Here is a 20,830-nt window from a genome sequence, read left to right as displayed (position 1 = left end):
TATTTATGGTTATTTTAGAGGGCCTCTAAACCAGGATGGATTCTGAAGCCAGAAATTTCCATAGCAGAGGAATCTATGATTTGCTGTGAATCCTTTCAGCCCTCAATAGATGGGAAAAGATTGAAATGCTCTGGAGAGGAGTCCTCTTTATTTTTTTAATGAAAGGCTGTATAATATATTTTCTCTATGGCTGCAGCAGCTGTCAGGAGAGCATCTCAGTTCAGCTCTATTACGGGAGAGGCAACACCCCATCCTATGGCATTGGGATGCTCTGAGGGGCCAGCGCTGATTGACAGCTTGTCACCGTGACGTCTTATTCCATCTCTGTTATGGAGAAAATTAATGTCACACCACCAGCCTTATGACTCGCTGTCATCTTAGAACCGCTCACCTTTTATCAATGCTCTAAATAACATTTCAAGCCCATCGTCTCACGGTGGACAATCCGGTCAAGGGACATTAAATCAGATGACTGTGAAATGTCATAATAAAAATGGAATGCTAACAACTTCTTCTCTAAACTAGCTCCTCTGGTTTTTAAACTGTGACAAGGGGGAGCAAGGGTTCAGCATCCCCGTTCTGAAAAGGTCATACAATCGCTCTTGGTCTACTACCCATTACTATCCGCCCCCTATTGACCTTCCCTGCTTTCCTCCCTCCAAAAAGGAGGGGAAAAAAAAATAAAAATGGAATTAGCCATCTTTTTAGAACGTGGTGATCAAATAGTGGCTCACAGTAATGTCTTTAATTTGTGGGGCTTCAATGCTTCACAATGAACCACCGAATGACAGCAAGGGAGAACCTTCTCAGGGTTGTTTCATGCAAGAGTGGGGGCAAACCACTTACTTTCCTCACCACAACCAGTGCCAACTCAAATTCTTAGGTTTAACCTAACCTCAAAAAAATACGCAAAGTTCTCACCGGAAAGCTTACGGATAACTCTCCAAATAAACCCTTTTATATGTTTCTCCAAAACAAGTGATATTTCAGACATCATACAGTATTCATTCACTTTATAATCTATCTAATAAAAAGGAAACACTCTGAAACACTAAAATATAGGTGTTTGTCCTTGTATTGCTATGAGCAATCATAATAACATGTGCTGTATTATGTACACTAGCTTCTTAGCAAGTATGATTTTAAAGGGAGATTTAGGCTTATCTTGAAATTCAGGGCTAAAAAGCATATATTAAAAGTTGGCTCGCTTTTTAGCATGTTGAACATAATATAATTTGAGAATTAGCTGGGACATCCACATAATATTTTACATTTTACTGACATAATAGCTAATATTTGAAAGAAGGTATGGAAACAAATATTCAAATTCTCAGTGGAAATACCCGATTTGAGGAATTTCATGTAGCAAAATAAGGGGAAAAAAATCAATAGTAATTGGATCATTTCTAATTACCAAGCCCATTGTATGATACTAACATATGGGACTGTATCAAATATTAATCTATCAAATACAGTATTATAATATCTAGAATCATTTTTACATTAATATGTGAATTAATTTCTTTACAATTGTTTTAATTCATGAGGCTCACTTTAGGGAATAGGAGAATATGTCTTGGTGGGTACCAAACTGTGAAATAGTTTTCACAACTGCAATTATATATTTGAAGATGTCATACAATACCTTAGGCTCTTAGGTGTTTTAAAAATATATACTATTTAGCCTTGCTAAGTCACCTCTATGAAGCTGTTTATGATAACACCATTGGTGGGTGAGTTGTACAAGCATTAGCAGACAGCTGATTCGGTGCAGATAGCCAGAATAAATTTGCTGAAGTGCACATCCTGCTAATCTGTTTGAAGAATATTGTAGAGCATTAGTACCAGCACTTCACGTTATCTGCACAGCCTGATAAGGTACATCTTTATTAAATTCAGTTATTGGAAGGATGTCAGTCAGCAAACAGGAATATTTTAAAATCTAAAAAAAAAATAGGCAGTTCTTTGTTAGTCAGAGCTTGGTTTCACGACTGAGAGTCTAGAGGAGCCTCCTAAACACCTGGCAGCATTGTACAATACAAGCTTTGTAATTTTAAGTGGAAAAGCGGTTGTTTTTTTTTCCTTCCAGCTTCATGGGTACTGAGACATTCACTTCTTCAAAGCGTCGCTGAGAGAGAACGATGGAGTAAGAGCTCCCCTCTCTGTTGATTCACGAAAACTACAGGGCGGGAAGCGCATGCTGTGAGGAAGCTGGGAAAGAGACTCGGTTGTCACGCTTGCGCTTGGTAAAATTTGAGAAGGGTACTTGGTGACTCATTCTGCCACCCTGTCACTCTACATCTAATCCAAAGGTAAAGAAGCTTCCTTTTAATTATAGTTCACACTCCATAATTTCAAAATTAAAAGGATGAAGTGAGGCTGAAAAAGAAAATGATTTCTGTAAATATCCTCTAGCTACCAAAAGTCTGTTAGGTGCTCAGTCGTGTCTGACTCTTTGCAACCCTATGGACTGTAACCTGCCAGGAGCTTCTGTTCCTGGGACTCTCCAGGCAAGAATACTGGAGTGGGTTGCCATTTCCTTCTCTATGGGATCTTCTGGACCCAGGGATCGAACTCGGCTCTCCTGCATCGCAAGCAGATTCTTTACCATCTGAGCCGCCAGGGAAGCCCCTAGTTATCCAGCTACGAGTTAAAAAGTTAAGTGCCATTAACTCCATTTCAAATGTGTAAAGACAACGAGATTCTAATTCCAATGACAAATAGTCAGTGAACCCGCTTTACAGCAGTCTTGTGTAAACTTGACTTTCCATCACGGAAGTTTGCCTTGTGTGATAAGAGACTCTAGAACTGGCTCTGGAAGGGACTCGAGAAAACACCAGGGATCTAGATACCCTCGGGTAACCCAAGTGCTTCCGCGAAGATCTGCATGGTATTTGCACCTGCCCTGCCTTCTGCTGATTTCGTCTGTCAGACAGCTTTTGCAGATGTATTCCTGCCACTCCACGTAAATTATTTACAACCTCATCTAGTCACCCCTGACCCTGAGGGAGGAGGGTTACATACGTACATATCGCTTCAGTATTTCCTCGCGTTCTTTCTGGTCCTCCAGGGAGTTGACGGAGAGGTCAGAGATGCTGACAGTGGCCGAAGCTGTCAGGGTGACCAGCAATACCAGGTGCCCCTCCCCTTCTTCCAGCTGCAACTCCAGCTTGTGTGTCTGCTCCCTACTGAGAGCCGACAGGTCAATCTGGCACCTAAAAACAAATGTTTTGAATTAGCAAGAGGCTTAAAAAAATTTTTTTTGGCCACATCAAACAGCGGAGGTGCAGGCTGCTCAGAGCTATGTGAAAAATAAATCAATGGAAATACCATTTGAACCACTGGAAGCATATTCCTTTCATGTTAGCTGACTTCACAAAATTCAGACTCTGATTATTTTAGTAACTAATTGCTTATTTCTTGTAAGAGGCAAGAAGTGTGCTTATCTGATTTGATTACTACCCATTGTCACCACATTTATAAATCAGCAAGGGCTTTCAACCCCAAGATGGTCCAGATGAGTGAGGCCTTGCTTGTCTAAACTACCAAGAGTCTGAACTTGTGTTACGCTCTAAAAAACATAGGTGTTTTGCGGTTGTTCATAAACGCTATTAAGAGTGAATAGATCTTCACTATGATGATGTCAGACGTTTTACATTTTTAAAACCATGTCAGTTTATTCACAGAACACTACATGAATCTAAATTAACAGATCCTCTGAGGACATTATAGCTCAAGTGTTATAGCTCAAATTTCAAGAGAAACTTTGTAATAACGTGGTAGCCCATGCTCAGCATGCCACCCTCTCAGAGTTGAACAAATTCTTTTCATAAAAATGTCAATTGATTTGGAAGAGAAAGATACTGTGGTGACCACAGGCCAATAAACTGAGACAAAGGGGGCAGACATGAGTAAAAGACATTTAAAACAGGAAATAGCCAATGAAAAGAATAAATATGGGAATGTCATAAACAGAGTGATCAGCTATCAGCTCAGTTCAGTTGAGTCACTCAGTCGTGTCTGACTCTTTGCGACCCCATGAATCACAGCACACCAGGCCTCCCTGTCCATCACCAACTCCCGGAGTTCACTCAGACTCACGTCCATGGAGTCCGTGATGCCATCCAGCCATCTCATCCTCGGTCGTCCCCTTCTCCTGCCCCCAATCCCTCCCAGCATCGGAGTGTTTTCCAATGAGTCAACTCTTAGCATGAGGTGGCCAAAGTACTGGAGTTTCAGCTTTAGCATCATCCCTTCCAAAGAAATCCCAGGGCTGATCTCCTTGCAGTCCAAGGGACTCTCAAGACTCTTCTCCAACACCACAGTTCAAAAGCATCAGTTCTTTGACACTCAGCTTTCTTCACAGTCCAACTCTCACATCCATACACAGCTATCAGGGAAGATTAAAATTTTGCCCCTTCTTATTCTCCACTCTATTTATTGTTTATTATTTTGCTTTTAAGTTAAACTTTTATGAATAGGGCATCAAACCTGATGGTTGAGCTCAAACACCTCTTTAGTGTGAGTGATTTTAGAAACAGAATTAAAGTTTCACATTTACACGTTTTATTTTTGCCTATCAGAAATGACACGAAAGACATCCAGACTAGAAACATTTGGGAAGAAGAGGAATATAGATGCACGAAATTAAGAAAAGAAACCTCCTGGTCAGTGACAGAGAATCTGTATGTGCTAGATGCTAACTATCAAGAAAGCAGGATATTCGGGTCTGTATCAAGTCTGGAAAAAGGATGTATATCAAGTAACCTCATTGTTTCAGCAAACACAACAATGTCCATTTCAAAATACTCCCATGCTGTCTCCTTAAATTCTAAATGACAAAAAACCACATCAAATACCTTATTTAATGTTCACATTTTAATTGGAATTAGTTCCTAATAATACTTGGAACAAATTGAGAGTGTGCAACAGTGAAAGACAGCTAATCAAATGTATTTTCTAATAAAAAGGAAAAACATAAATTTGATTTTCTACAGATCTTTCCAGCATCTGGCACAGTGCCTAACCTACAATTTATTGAATGTGAATGAATCTTTGGATAAGATTGAGAGTATGACACTGGAGAATTGAACAGAGATTACAGTTCAGATGGTACTTTCTGTTGGATACAGTTGGGACAAGAAGGGTCTCATGCCCTATTCCTTTGTATAATGCTGCATTTCTCTTAACTTGAAAGCTTTCTGAAGGATTTCCTTCCATGCCTATTACCGTTTTTTGTTATCGTAATTGTTTAGCCACTAACTCATGTCTGACTCTTTTGTGACTCCAAGGACTGTAGCGAGCCAGGCTCCTCTGTCCTGGGATTTGCCAGGCAAGAATGTTGGATTGGGTTGCCATTTCCTTCTCCAGGGAATCTGCAGGAATTGAACCTGTGTCTCCTGCATTGGCAGGTGGATTTTTTTTTTTTTAAATCACTGACGCACCTGGGAAGCTGGTCATTTAGATGTTGTTCTCCTCCTGATTTACATTAGAGTCACTGCATTTAATTCTTTAGAGTTAGGGAAGGTGTTCTAAAGGTGATCTGGTCTAAGAAATGCAAATTGGCAACTTTCAGATCAAACCAGGTCAATGGATTTGCTGTTTTTATTGTGCTAAAAGAGTTTTGAATTTAAATAAGCTTAAATACAAATGCCCTCTTCATTACAGCTGGACTATTTCACTTAATTCTGTACCTGGTTCCAATTATATCAATACACCATTTATATCAATAGGTATAATGATCTGTGATCCTCAAAGCTGCCTTAATTTACCAATGAGGAAACCTAGGGCCAGAGAAGTTACCTCAATTAATGGAGATGCACCGTTACTAGCAGAGCCAGACCTGAACCTGGGACTCTGGAATCCAAGATCTAGGACTTTTCCTTAACCAATCTGTCATTATTATAATTTTTCATCCTGGAGGAAGTTTGTGCTGTGTGAGGTGGTTCTTATTGGGTAATATCTGGATTTGTTTCAAAATGGAAAAATTATCTGTTTTCAAGTGCAGAAGTATGTTATTTTTATGCTTTAAAAATATGTATGAACAAGGGAAGAAGGCTGCACTTGTTCTTATAAAATAATAAATGAAGAAAAGCTTACAAATTTAATTTTTAAAGTTATGGAACTAATAAAATTTAAATTATCATTATACATTTGTAGGGAGGATTATACCTTTCTGTTGCAACTAGATTTTCAATATTGGGTATATTCGTATAAATAGTCTAGGCCCTGTCCTATATTTAATGTTTCAGAATTTTGACTTCAATCATTTTAATATAGAAAATAACTATTTATACAACTATTTTGATAAAAGAGTAAGTGAATTCAAGACATATTTTGCTAGTTGAGATTACTCAGATCTCCTATTCATTTAAAAACTCTGCTCAAGAGCATTCTTCAGATGCCTTTTAAAACAAAATGTCACCAATAACAAAGAAAATTGTCTTGCTAACTTGAGATAATGTCATCATTACAGCATCATTGATATCTGCATTAAATGGGTATCAAATCAAATTATTGCTGGAATGCAGTGGAGAAAAACCTTTTGCTATCACTTTGTAGTTATTGAATACATGTGTACAAAGGTGGAACTTCTGCAACATAATATATTGTAAAGTGAATTCAGTATTAACTAACATTTATGGGCCAGTACTGTACAAAAAAGATCTTCACGACCTAGATAATCACAATGGTGTGATCACTCATCTAGAGCCAGACATCCTGGAATGTGAAGTCAAGTGGGCCTTAGAAAGCATCACTACAAACAAAGCTAGTGGAGGTGATGGCATTCCAGTTGAGCTATTTCAAATCCTGAAAGATGATGCTGTCAAAGTGCTGCACTCAATATGCCAGCAAATTTGGAAAACTCAGCAGTGGCCACAGGACTGAAAAAATCCAGTTTTCATTCCAATCCCAAAGAAAGGCAATGCAAAAGAATGCTCAAACTACCGCACAATTGCACTCATCTCACACGCTAGTAAAGTAATGCTCAAAATTCTCCAAGCCAGGCTTCAGCAATATGTGAAACATGAACTTCCTGATGTTCAAGCTGGTTTTAGAAAAGGCCGAGGAGCCAGAGAGCAAATTGCCAACATCTGCTGGATCATGAGAAAAGCAAGAGAGTTCCAGAAAAACATCTACTTCTGCTTTATTGACTATGCCAAAGCCTTTGACTGTGTGGATCACAAGAAACTGTGGAAAATTATGAGAGAGATGGGAATACCAGACAACCTGACCTGCCTCTTGAGAAATCTATATGCAGGTCAGGAAGCAACAGTTAGAACTGGACATGGAACAACAGACTGGTTCCAAATAGGAAAAGGAGTACATCAAGGCTGTATATTGTCACCCTGCTTATTTAACTTCTATGCAGAGTACATCATGAGAAACGCTGGACTGGAAGAAACACGAGCTGGAATCAAGATTGTTGGCAGAAATATCAATAACCTCAGATATGCAGATGACACCACCCTTATGGCAGAAAGTGAAGAGGAACTAAAAAGCCTCTTGATGAAAGTGAAAGAGGAGAGTGAAAATTTGGCTTAAAGCTCAACATTCAGAAAACAAAGATCATGGCATCCGGTCCCATCACTTCATGGGAAATAGATGGGGAAACAGTGGAAACAGTGTCAGACTTTATTTTTTGGGGGCTCCAAAATCACTGCAGATGGTGATGGCAGCCATGAAATTAAAAGACGCTTACTCCTTGGAAGAAAAGTTATGATCAACCTAGATAGTATATTCAAAAGCAGAGACATTACTTTGCCGACTAAGGTCCGTCTAGTCAAGGCTATGGTTTTCCCTGTGGTCATGTATGGATGTGAGAGTTGGACTGTGAAGAAGGCTGAATGCCGAAGAATTGATGCTTTTGAACTGTGGTGTTGGAGAAGGCTCTTGAGAGTCCCTTGGACTGCAAAGAGATCCAACCAGTCCATTCTGAGGGAGATCAGCCCTGGGATTTCTTTGGAAGGAATGATGCTAAAGTTGAAACTCCAGTACTTTGGCCACCTCATGCAAAGAGTTGACTCACTGGAAAAGACTTTGATGCTGGGAGGGATTGAGGGCAGGAGGAGAAGGGGACGACAGAGGATGAGATGGCTGGATGGCATCACAGACTCGATGGACGTGAGTCTGAGTGAACTCTGGGAGTTGGTGATGGACAGGGAGGCCTGGAGTGCTGCGATTCATGGGGTCGCAAAGAGTCGGACACGACTGAGTGACTAAACTATGACTTAAATGTTTGTGTGGTGTCCAAAATTCATTATGTTGAACGCTAGTGCCCAGTGTGATCATATTAAGAGGTGTGGAGCTTGGGAAGTGATTAGCTCATGAGGGTGGAGCCCTCATGAATGGGATTAGTGCCCTTATAAAAGAGGTACCAGAGAGATCTCTCATCCTTTATCATGTGAGGACACAGAGGAAAACAGCAGGTTATAAACCAGGAAACCAGATGGAAAATTTGATGCTGTCTTGATCTTGAATGTAGATCAACCCCTAGAACTGTGAGAAATAAACTTCCATTAAATATAAGATATCCAGTCTATGGCATTTCCTTCAGTTCAGTTCAGTTCAGTCGCTCAGTCGTGTCTGACTCTGCCCAAAAGACAGATTCACCTGTGTTTGGCTTGCCTGTACTATTATGTCCTCAACAAAGGAAGGGTTTGCTGTAGTTTGGTTACAGAAATACTCAGTGGTCATACAGATGGCTCAGAATAAGCAAAAGTTGTGGGTTTTATATTGTTAAGAATGTTAAAATGCAAAATTTTAAAGTACTGAAGCAAATTCATGAAATCCCCAAATACATATACTGGGAAAAGAGCCCAAGATTGGGCATCAGATTCCTCTTGTTCTAGCCCTCCATCTATTGCTAATTAGTTGTATGACCTTTCCTTAGAGAACTTATCCTCTTGAATTCTAGTTTTCTTATCTGTGCTACAAGGTAATTGAACTAGATGAACTTCAAGTTCTCAAAAACCTCAAATTCCACAATTTGTTACAACTCTATCCATATTTACAGTTGTTTACATCTTCCTTTGGGCTGGATGATTCATAAGCTGGAATCAAGACTGCTGGGGGTGAAACATTAACAACCTCAGATATGCAGATGATACCACTCTAATTGCAGAAAAGTGAAGAGAAACTAAAAAACCTCTTGATATGGGTGAAAGAGGAGAGTGAAAAAACTGGCTTAAAACTCAACATTCAAAAAACTAAGATCATGGCATCCAGTTCCATCACTTCATGGCAAATAGAAGGGGAAAAAGTGGAAGCAGTGACAAATTTTATTTTCTTGGGTTCCAGAATCACCGTAAATGGTGACTGGTGCCAAGAACTTAAAAGACACTTGCTCCTTGGAAGGAAAGCTATGACAAACTTAGCTATTAAAAAGCAGAGACATAGCTTTGCTGACAAAGGTAGGTATAGTCAAAGCTGTTTTTTCTAGTAGTTATGTATGCATGTGAGAGTTGGACCCTAAAGAAGGCTGAGCAGTGAAGAACTGATGCTTTTGAATTGTGTGCTAGAGAAGACTCTTGAGAGTCCCTTGGACTGCAAGGAGATCAAACCAGTCAATCCTAAAGGAAATCAACCCTGATTTCAATTCCTTGGAAGGACTGATGCTGAAGCTGAAACTCCAATACTTTGGCCACCTGATACAGAGAGCCAACACATTGGAAAAGGCCCTGATACTGGGAAAGACTGAAGGCAGGAGAAGAAGGAGGTGACAGAGCATGAGATTGTTGGATAACATCACTGACTCAATGGACATGTGTTTGAGCAAACTCTGGGGATAGAGTAAAGGACAAGGTCATGCTAGGACTGCAGCCTAGCATGCTGCAGTTTATGGGGTCACAAAGAGTTGGACCTGACTTAACAACTGAACAGCAACAACAACAACAACATATCTCTCTTTTTTGTAATTCCACACATCAAAAAACGTACGAGAACAAATTCATCTTCCAGGTAATGAAATTTTATTCCTCAGATGTATTATGCCTCCACCCCACCAAACAAAAAAGTCTGAATGGTGATGTAAGAATCTAATATCACTTCAAATTGGCTTCTAAGGAGCATGGGTTGGGGGTTGCATCCTAGTCACCGTGGATGGAGGAAGGGTGAAAAATGGGGTGTGGATTCTCCCCTTTGGTTCAAAGAACAGTTCCTCTCACATCTTGTTTTATATCTGGGTTCTACATGGAACTCCTGGATGGGTCTTCACTGCCGGTTTTGTCTTAGCTTTGATTTTGACTGGGTCTTTCCAAGGGGCTGTTCCTCATCCTCCAACTATGACCAGTCAACTGGGTGTGAGGTCTTTCACCTAGGACTGGCCTCGGATGGTCAAAACTCTCACTTGCCCAAATGGGGTGAGTGCTCCCCTTGGCTGCCACTGTGCACCTAGGCCCAAATGCCACATGCCCCAAATTTCTGGCTTCAAAGGCCACTTCTGCCCTTGGATGAAAAGCTGCACTAAGAAGTCTGTATGGGATCTGGCTTCCTGGTCAACCACTAAAGAAACCAGATGAAACCACGGAGACGTTTTCTCCTGATGGGGTGAACTTAGATCAATGGCATAGGAGATGGGAAGGTAACTCCCCACAGCTTTCCCTCTCTCACAAACCATTCCAAAAGCAGGATTCTCCATCTTGCCTGCCTGTATGCACGTGGTCAAGGGCGCACAGCTGCTGAGTAACCATGGCGTCTCTGAAACTCTGGGAACGTGGCCAGCCCAGTAACACATCACTGTGCATGACTCTCTAATCTTCTCTGCATCATGTTCTCTCTCTCTATCACCCTCAGTGCCTGGGATTGTACCTCCCATTTAAGCACCAACACCTCATCACTGCTTCAAGCTCTGTGTCCTAGGGAACCTGTGAGTGAAGTCGCTCAGTCATGTCCAACTCTTTGCAACCCCATGGACTGTTGCCTACCAGGCTCCGCCGTCCATGGAATTTTCCAGGCAAGAGTATTGGACTGAGTTGCCATTTTTTTCTCCAAGGGATCTTCCCTACCCAGGAATCAAACTTGGGTCTCCTGCATTGCAGGCAGATGCTTTAACATCTGAGCCACCAGGGAAGCCGTAGGGAACCTGGCCTAATGCAAAAACCATTAACACGATTCAATCCTGACAGTTACAGATATCCAAGAAGCAAATCTGGCCATGTCCCACTCCTGGCCTCTCACCATCTATGAAAGTTCTTTAGTAAGGCAATGGGATCCTCCACAACCTACCATCAGCTGAGGTGTTTACTTGTTGATTTACACTTGCTATTTCAGTAACTACTGATGGTCTGTAATTCTCCCACCATCCATGCTAAGGCTCACCTGCTTCCTTGTGTTCTGTCGTGAAGGAAGCAACCCCATCTACCTGAGATGATGTATCCACCTATCTTTGCTTGGCTAATTTTTAACTAATTCTCACGGCAATAACCAGCAGTTGTCTTTTTCTGTCCATCTCTTGGTACACCTCAAGGGCAGGCACCTAGTACAACACCTGGAATACAGTCGGTGCTCTGTAAGAGGAGGGGATGGAGTTTCAGAGAGGCCAAAATTCTACCCATTTTGATAGTGGCAGAGTCAGAATCAGCATGCAGTTTTGCTCATGCTACCATTTCTATATTGTCTTCCTAGAAAGTGGATTGATTTCTTTCCAGCACCCATTTATTAACTATTTATTTATATTAACTGCATTATGCATCAGGCTTCTGTTAAATTTGAGGGATTCAACCCCTTGTAAGCCTTATGATTTCTTACATCCTTACTTGCAGAACTACCACAGACCCAGTGTGTTGTTGAGTGAAGTTATTTGGCTTCAGAGTTTATGTCAGGGATTCAGAACATTAGAGTTTTAATAAAGCTGAATTATTCATTAGCATTGTGATATTAAGCAAGTCACTTAAACTTTTTATGCATCAGCTTTCCTCATTTATGCCTGCTCTTTGCATACAGAAACAATAGATGAAAAACTACTATGAAAAGATGAAAATGCTATGTAAACACTATATAGTTTTATTATCTCATATGCCTTAGTTTGATATTGAACAATTTTAGAATTTACTGTCAGAACCGAACTCAACTCATCAATCAATTAATTATCAATAGAAGAATCGAAAGAGACTCAAACTGAAAGAGATTTGAGTGCTACTTTCTTCATTCCACAAATGGGAAATTGAGGCTCAGAAAAATTAAGTAATGGTGTTTAAAGACCTCAAAATGGGAAATTGAGGCTCAGGGAAATTAAGTGATGGTTTTAAGACCTCAAACCCCATTTCCTGATTTCCATATCAAAGCTTGAAATTCTTTGCTCTTTATAAAAACTATACTCACTTACTTGGCCATGTGAAAGGAATACATCACATTTATTTGGTGACATTTTCCCCTAAGTTCAAGGAGAAAATGTTCAGTATTCTTATCACTTTTTTCTTACCACCTTTCCATCTGCCATGCCTAAACCAGTCACCAACCCAGATAAAAGTTTTGTGATTAGCACCAGTGATGTATATGTGAGGTGCAGGAAGCAAATGTTAGGCCTATTTGGATGCATTTATGTATTTTTTAATTTAAAAATAAGACAGAAAATTAAAAAATAAAACTAGGATTCGAGCTTCATAAATATTTTATGCCTGCATTCATACTGGTGGCTTGTGCATCATGTCACATGTGACCGGCAAGTATCTCGAGTGACAGGCAGGAGCCGCTTGACAGAGGAGCTGACAGTGACCCCTGAACTTGTTGACTGGCTTCCACTGAACCGCAGTCCATATGATATGTGCCCAGGGAGGTGGGTTTATAGATGATGGCATCTAGCTTTAACTGAACCAATTCTCACAAAATGGACAATGGCTTTAAAAGATACCAGTCAATTAGGAGGTTGGGATTAACATATACACACTGCTGCAGTTGCTGCTGCTAAGTTGCTTCAGTCGTGTCCGACTCTGCACGGCCCCATAGACGGCAGCCCACCAGGCTCCCCTGTCCCTGGGATTCTCCAGGCAAGAACACTGGAGTGGGCTGCCATTTCCTTCTCCAGTGCATGAAAGTGAAAAGCGAAAGTGAAGTCACTCAGTCATGTCCGACTCTTCATGACCTGATGGACTGCAGCCTACCAGGCTCCTCTGCCCATGAGAGTTTCCAGGCAAGAGCACTGGAGTGGGGTGCCATTGCCTTCTCCATATACACACTACTATATATAAAATAGGTAATCCACAAGGATGTACTGCACAGCACAGGGAACTTACTCAGTACTCTGTAATAACCATTATGGGAAAAGAATATGGAAAAGAAAGATGTATGTGTATGTATAACTGAATCATTTTGCTGTACACCTGGAACTAACACGACATTGTAAATCAACTATACTCCAGTAAAACAAAAATGAAAACAATAAAAGATCCCTGTAAAGAAACTGTGGGTTGAAGATTATGCTAACTGGACAAGCATAAGTGAACAGAATGATGGACAAGAACACCCAGAGTTGACATATTTCCTCCTCACCCAGCTCTGTGTCAGCTACATTCTGATTCTGATTCTAATTTACAAACCGGGGGTGTGGCATAATCAGGTCTAACAAGAATTCTGCCAAAATCAGCTTTAAATTATCAGGAAGAATATCTGCAACAGAAATTTATATCTTCTCTAACAAGGAACTTCTAAGTGTGTATTGTGCCCTGAAGTACTAGCTCATGATATGACGAAGCCATCCAGATAAGAGAACATTTAAAAACAAAGCCTCTATCCTTCAATAAAAAATCAATTAATTAAAAAACAAAATAAAACAAAATCAAAGCCTCAGGACAGGAAGACAAGCCTCTATAGGATTTTTTTTGTGGGGGAGAATTTCTAAAAACACAGTTTATATAATTTGGACCAAATTTATTGATAAAATTAGGGAACTTTTTGAGGTTTATTGTTTGAGAACTACTTACTCTGGTAAAACAAATAACATGTAAGATCTCATATTATAAATCAATATGATAGATAACTCTTCAGAATCTTGGCATTTTAAAGAATTCAACAGGTAATTACTAAAGGTTTTCAAGTTTCACGATGATGCAGGTCCACGCCACCTGACATTACTAAAGCTAATGCAATTACTGCTTTTCTATTGTCAGCAGTTGTCACTGTCCAGCTGTCTTTGGGGAGATGGATTTATCAGAGCATACTTCTATTAATACAAACTTGAGAGGTTCCCCTTCACTGCCTAGAAGGTAAGCTGCTTAACATACCCACAGTGGTGCATGGAAACAGTCTTTGGAAACTTTGTTTATCATAAATAAAATACTGTAGTGAGTATAAACTTTCTGAGACAGTCTTCAGAAGAAAAAATAGTAAGTCATGAAAGAAAATGGATTGAAATCTTAATATATTTGACTTGAGTTTACGACAAACCAAGACAAGACTCAATGACGCTCCATTCTTTATCGAAACATTACACTATCTTCCAAATGAAATATTTCACTCAGTCCCTAGTAAGGAAAATAGTGAAACACAATGATTCCATTAAAAATTCTCTTCAGTTTAGAGTTTTCTGAATAGTTATCTTGTGCTTTCAAATTAATAATAAAGCAGAAATTGCTTCTAATCTGATTTAGGCAGGAAGTAGAATAATCACTGTAGTTTATCACAAATAAGAATCACTGCAAATCAGAACCTATAGAGTGTCAAACGCTCACATGCAATGTCCTTCAATTAAGAAATATTAACTTGGTTAATATACAAAGTCAAAGGCTGTTGCCTCATTTTCCACACTGTACCTGGAGAGACGTATGTGTATGCCTACTCATTCCACATTCTCTTTCCTTTGGCATTAAATTACAGAGCCACAGATTTATTTTTATGGTCATAGCACTTGAAAGCATTTTTCTTCACCCAGAACTTGCCCATTTGGAATAACTTTTTTTCTTACGTATTAATAAGAAAAATTGTGTTAAAATATAACTTCCTACTGAAGTTTGCATCTGTAGCACTCTGTTGCCGTGGGCAGTATCAATGTCTTGGTCCTGATAACAATCCAGCAAATAAAGTTAGGAGCAATCCACCAACCGAAAATATATGGGCACCAAATCAATGCCGCTTTAAAGATAAACAAGCATTTTGCACACTAATAAATAATGCTATAAATCTTGCTATATTGGATTGCAAATAACTCCGACCAAATGAAATTGCTTAACATGGGATTTACGTATTCTACACGTTCATAAAAACAACTTGTTTTCTGACAGCACTCATTCTTAGCAATTTACCACAGCTGTCAGCAGCCAATTTGTTCAGATTACTGCTCTGCATAAAAGTGTAACAATCATGAGGATTTATTAGCTGATTATCGTAAAGGTGGCAGTCCTTCTTGCCTGCCAAAATGCAGGTGATCAGAAAGTTAAATAATTACTCGCAGATTAACATTATTCCACCTTCACTTGAAATCTGTAGTTCAGCGACAGGTAAAATTTGTTGTTCAAACTTGCAGTATGGTGCACACATCCAAGTGGGTTTACTGCCCACCTGGTATTTTATCAAGCACTTAATGGCTCCAGAAGATACTGAATATGAGACCACAGTGAAAGGGGCATGGATTCTAGAGTCAGGAATCCTGGATTTCAATCTCAGATAAGTTGCCTAAAATTCATACTAGCTGAGCAGTCGCTAAACCATTTGGCTATACCTCAAAAACACCTCACTTTTTGCACCTGCAAAATTGGTAAAATATGAACCACCCTTGTTTTACCCTAATATTGAGCTAAAGTATATAATAGTTCCCCTTACAGTGTAAAACATTATTATTGTTGTTGTTTCTTTCCAGTTATAGTAATTTTAATTTTTTTGGTAAAATTTAACAACCATATAGCATTAACTCATTAGAATTATGATAAAAATTATAAATATCTTTGTAAATGGATAGGCATTGTTTTCAAATGCAACCAGTCAGTATTTTTCAAGTACAAAGATTACTCAGACACTTTAACACTTTAATTCATTAATTCTCCCTTTTGAATTATATACAAATCTTTCTTAATTATATTGAAACTCTATACTTTCCACTAAGACATGTAGTTCTAACTGCTGTTGCCTTAACATCTGTTGTCAAATTCTATATTTATTTAGAGAAGGAAGAGCCATAATTCCAGCATTCAATCAAGCTTCAGGTGTGTAAAGTTAAATCTAGCAGATACTTCTTAAGCACCTATTATTTGCCATACGCTTTTCTAGGTATTGAGGATGCCACCATGAACAACACAGCTCAAAAATTCCCACCCTCGTGAAGTTCACATTCTACTGATGGGAAGTAAATGATAAAATGGGCAAAATGCATAGTGTGTCCAATGGTGATAGACCTTGATGCAGAGAACAAAGCAGGAAAAAGGAAACAGGACGTCAAGGAAATGAAGTTTCATTTTTACATAGAGTTGGGATGGCTGCCTCGCTGGTATCACACTTGTGCACAGATCTAAAGTAGGTGAAGAAGCTAGACAGGTGGACACGTGGAGATGGAGGGAAAGGTCCTGAGGTGGGAAGATATCTGATGTACTTGAGAAGGAGCAAAAAGGATCCTTAAAAACAGTTAATAGACATCAATGGAATAGCATTACCCTCCACAGCCAACTTTAAATTTATTCGCCAGCTACCAGCCAACTCCCAGAAGTCTCTAACTTCTAAGTGAATAGAGACACATCTTAATTATTTCCACATACACACACACACACACACACACACACACACACACAAATAATATGTGACATGATAGAGGCACCAACTATAGCTACAATGGCAACTGTATTACAATATATACATGTATTAAATCAACATGTTGTACACCTTCAATTTACATGTTTCAAGTAAAATATATTTCAATAAATTAATTAAAAATAATTTAATATAGACATAGAATGTTGCAACAGTACTTGCAAAAGAACACAGAAGACCACGATGACACTTTTGCTCCTGTTATTTTAATCTGAGAACTCAAATGTAATTAGAAGGTAAGTCAGTTTTCTTCTAAACTATTCTAGGATCAAGGAATTCTATTATGATCTGCATTATTTCGACTGTGACAACCTTCACATAAACACATGCCAGTCTACTTGCCTTCTACTTTGATCTAGTAATATATTGTTTTTCAGCAGCAGGATGTGTGTAAAGTACAATTGAGTAAGCATACAGTGAGTGTGATCAAGAGCTTCAGCTGCTTTCTGGCCATCAACTAGATTGAAAATAATGGTATTTGCCATAGTCATTTCTTTTTCTGCCACAGGCATCTGTGTTAAATTAGCAGAGTATACAATGTCCATCTTTGACTATCCCAGATTCAACAATAATTCCCTTTACTATGCAAAAGGATTCAAACTGATACTCAAAAGTGGTCCTAAGAGTCTGTCTGTCTACCTGTGCTCTGTTCACTGTAAAAATTCTTGGCTCAAATTGCTTTCATAGGGAATTATATTTGATAAATGACCAAATGTGAATTTCTTTAGTGAAGCTGATGCCAGATAGTGCTAGTCGCTCAGTCATGTCCAACTCTTTTGTGACCCCATGGACTGTAGCCCACCAGGCTCCTCTGTCCATGGAGTTCTCCAGGCAAGAATACTGGGGTGGGTTGCCATTCCCTTCTCCAGGGGATCTTTCCAACAAAAATGTAACTGGAAATAAAAGTAAGTCATTCAAAATAAATGAGAGTTTCAGAAATCCTTATAATTCTTTAGAGGTACTATTTTGACTCTCCATCTAAGTCAGTTTTAATCTAACCAAGATACTGGGAAGCAGAGCACACAGTTGTGTCCATCCAAGCAATAAGGGTGCTGGAGTAGGTCTCCTTGATCCTGCTTGTAAAGTTCTCCTGTGTAATAGCCATGGGCATAAGGAAGTCATCCAACAACCCATGCAGAGCCCAAGCCAGAAACGATATGCAAGAAGGTCTGTCTAGTCAAGGCTATGGTTTTCCAGTGGTCATGTATGGATGTGAGAGTTGGAGTATAAAGAAAGCTGAGCACAGAAGAATTGATGCTTTTGAATTGTAGTGTTGGAGAAGACTCTTGAGTCCCTTGGACTGCAAGGAGATCCAACCAGTCCATCCTAAAGGAGATCAGTTCTGTGTATTCATTGAAAGGACTGATGTTGAAGCTGAAACTCCAATACTTTGGCCACCTCATGCGAAGAGCTGACTCATTTGAAAAGCCCCTGATGCTGGGAAAGATTGAAGGCAGGAGGAGAAGGGGACAACAGGATGAGATGGTTGGATGGCACCACGGACTCAATGGACATGAGTTTGGGTGGACTCTGGGAGTTGGTGATGGACAGGTAGGCCTGGTGTGCTGTGATTCATGGGGTCGCAAAGAGTTGGACAAGACTGAGTGACTGAACTGAACTGAACTGAAGCACTTTCAACAACTTAAAAAATAAGGGTGAGATACACTTCGAACTAGATAACTAGTTTATTAGAAAAGGATATGGCCCCGGATGGAAGAGAGGCACGGGAGGTATGTGGTAAGGCATATGGAGCTTCCAAGCCCTCTCAGGGCACACCAGTCCCCCAGCACCTGCGAGGACTTGCACATGTTCCCCAACCTAGAAACTCCAAAAATGGATTTCTTCTCTTTTTCCACTCTTCATGAGACCTTCTTAGCCCCCTAGTTGTCTAGAGCAATCACTATAATCTTCAGAGTGCCATTTATCACTGTTCTCTCAAAAATTGCCAAAACAGGAACAAACCTATAGAAACAAGATGAAGTGGGATACATAGGTCTACCTCTCTGCCAAACATTTCTTAAAATAACTAGGCCTGCCCTTGAAGAATCCGTAATATTATCAAGTGAGGAAAAGGGAAAAGTCAGTGAAAATGAGCTGAGAGGACTTTCCCAGTGGTACAGTGGATAAGATTCTACCTGCCAATGCAGGGGACGTGGTTTGATCCCTAATCTTGGGAGATTCCACATTCCACAGGGCAACTAAGCCCGCACACCGCAAGTATTCAAGCCCATGCGCCTACAGCCTGTGCTCTGACATAAGAGAATCCTCTGCAATCAGAAGCCCACGCACTGCAATAAGAAGGAGCTCCCACTCCCTGGAACTAGTGAAAGCCCACACGCAGCAATGAAGACCCAGCACAACCAAAATTTTAAAAAATGGGCTTAGAAATTTTCATCATTTCCAAATTTGGAGATTCCTCTCAAAGAAAAGAGAGTTGTTAAAGGGGTAAATGTTATCATGGAAAAAAAATGGAAAATAGGATAAGAAGGACTTCATGGAGTGTGGACCCAGAGGTACAAGAAGCCAATACATTTTATGATTTATGTCATGATTTTACTCATATAAGAAAATTCGAATACAAAGCAATGAGATTGAGGTAGTGAGTTACACATGGCAGTCATTCTGATGGTCATCGAATAGAGCTAATGTTGCTAAAAATTATGAAAATGAATGAATTATTCAAGGAATAGCTAGAACAGTATCTACTCAAAATAGCTCATAGCATATTGAGGGAAAAAGAAACAGACGTATTCATAATAAAATGTATTCCGTGTATGAACAGATCTTTACTGTTACTTAAGCTTTCCCTTTCACTTTTCACTTTCATGCATTGGAGAAGGAAATGGCAACCCACACCAGTGTTCTTGCCTAGAGAATCCCAGGGACAGGGGAGCCTGGTGGGCTGCTGTCTGTGGGGTCGCGCAGAGTTGGACACGACTGAAGCGACTTAGCAGCAGCAGCAGCAGCAAGCTAGTGGTACAGCCCAAAGAGAACTAGATAGAACATTAAGAAAACCCTGAAAACAGTATTTTACTAGAGGGAAAAAACCATGCAGTAAAGGCTTGTCATTTAAAAAGGATTGAAATGTAACATGGCATAAGATTAGTGGTGTTTTTCTAGTTCCATTTTTAAGTAAAATATTAAAGGTTAACTGAAGCTCATCTTTGACCTCTCATCCTGTAATCCTATGAAGAAAACTATTGTTTAAAACATATTTCTTAGAATAGGAAAAAGACAAAAAGATACATATGTTGGGTTGGATCCCTGTGTTTTGCTCCCCTAGTGTAAAATCCCCTTTATTATTAGTAGTATGTGTGCCTTTCTTCAGGTTGTATGTTTAGAGACCTGGAAACCACGTGAACTACAATGAAGGAAGAAGTTTTTGAACCAACAAGTTCTTCTGTATACTGTGTTTTATCTCAGTATTGACATTTCAATATGTTTTGCTATAAAGACACATATATGTAACTACTGAAAATACAAAAATAGGTGTAAAAGTAAGAAAACAATCATATAATTCAAACAGTTTTTCAAAATAAGCTTGTCATGATGCTGAAGCTGAAGCTCCAATACTTTGGCCACCTGATGGGAAGAGCTGACTCGTTGGAAAAGACCCCGATGCTGGGAAAGGTTGAAGGCGGGAGGAGAAGAGGACGACAGAGGATGAGATGGTTGGATGGCATCACCAACTCAACAGACATGAGTTTGAGTAAGCTCCGGGAGTTGGTGATGGACAGGGTGGCCTGGCATGCTGCAGTCCATGGGGTCACAAGAGTTGGACGTGACTGAACTGAACTGTGCAGAGATGTCATGCAAGCCTCAGAATATTCTTTTCTTCACAGCATTATCAGATTAACATGGATCTGCCTCACCTACACACTTCCTTCACTAACACTTGAACTCCTGGGAGATTTGCGAACTCCTAGGAGATTGTCAAGATTCTCTACTTTGCAGGGAGCTGAATGAAACAACACATTTTACAGTCACAATATGCTTTATGAAAAGCGATATTATCTCTGATTACTTTGCACACTATGAATATGCTCTTTGTTCCTTTTAAGCCTTGTACATCAAAGGAGAATCCTCTTTCTCAACTCCT

General features: G+C 39.7%; 1 protein-coding gene across 8 annotated transcripts in view; it reads right to left on the bottom strand.

Annotated features, from left to right (window-relative positions):
• Positions 1–20,830, bottom strand: part of MCTP1 (multiple C2 and transmembrane domain containing 1) — a 557,812-nt gene that overhangs the window by 190,365 nt on the left and 346,617 nt on the right. For all 8 annotated transcript variants that reach the window (XM_018050030.1, XM_018050036.1, XM_018050032.1 and 5 more), the window contains one exon: positions 3,029–3,215. In XM_018050030.1, the coding sequence (XP_017905519.1) occupies positions 3,029–3,215 (187 nt within the window). The remainder of the gene's footprint in view (positions 1–3,028; positions 3,216–20,830) is intronic.

Source organism: Capra hircus, chromosome 7 (assembly GCF_001704415.2).
Source record: "Capra hircus breed San Clemente chromosome 7, ASM170441v1, whole genome shotgun sequence".
NCBI lineage: Eukaryota > Metazoa > Chordata > Mammalia > Artiodactyla > Bovidae > Capra > Capra hircus.
This window is presented reverse-complemented; position numbering and strand designations above follow the sequence as displayed.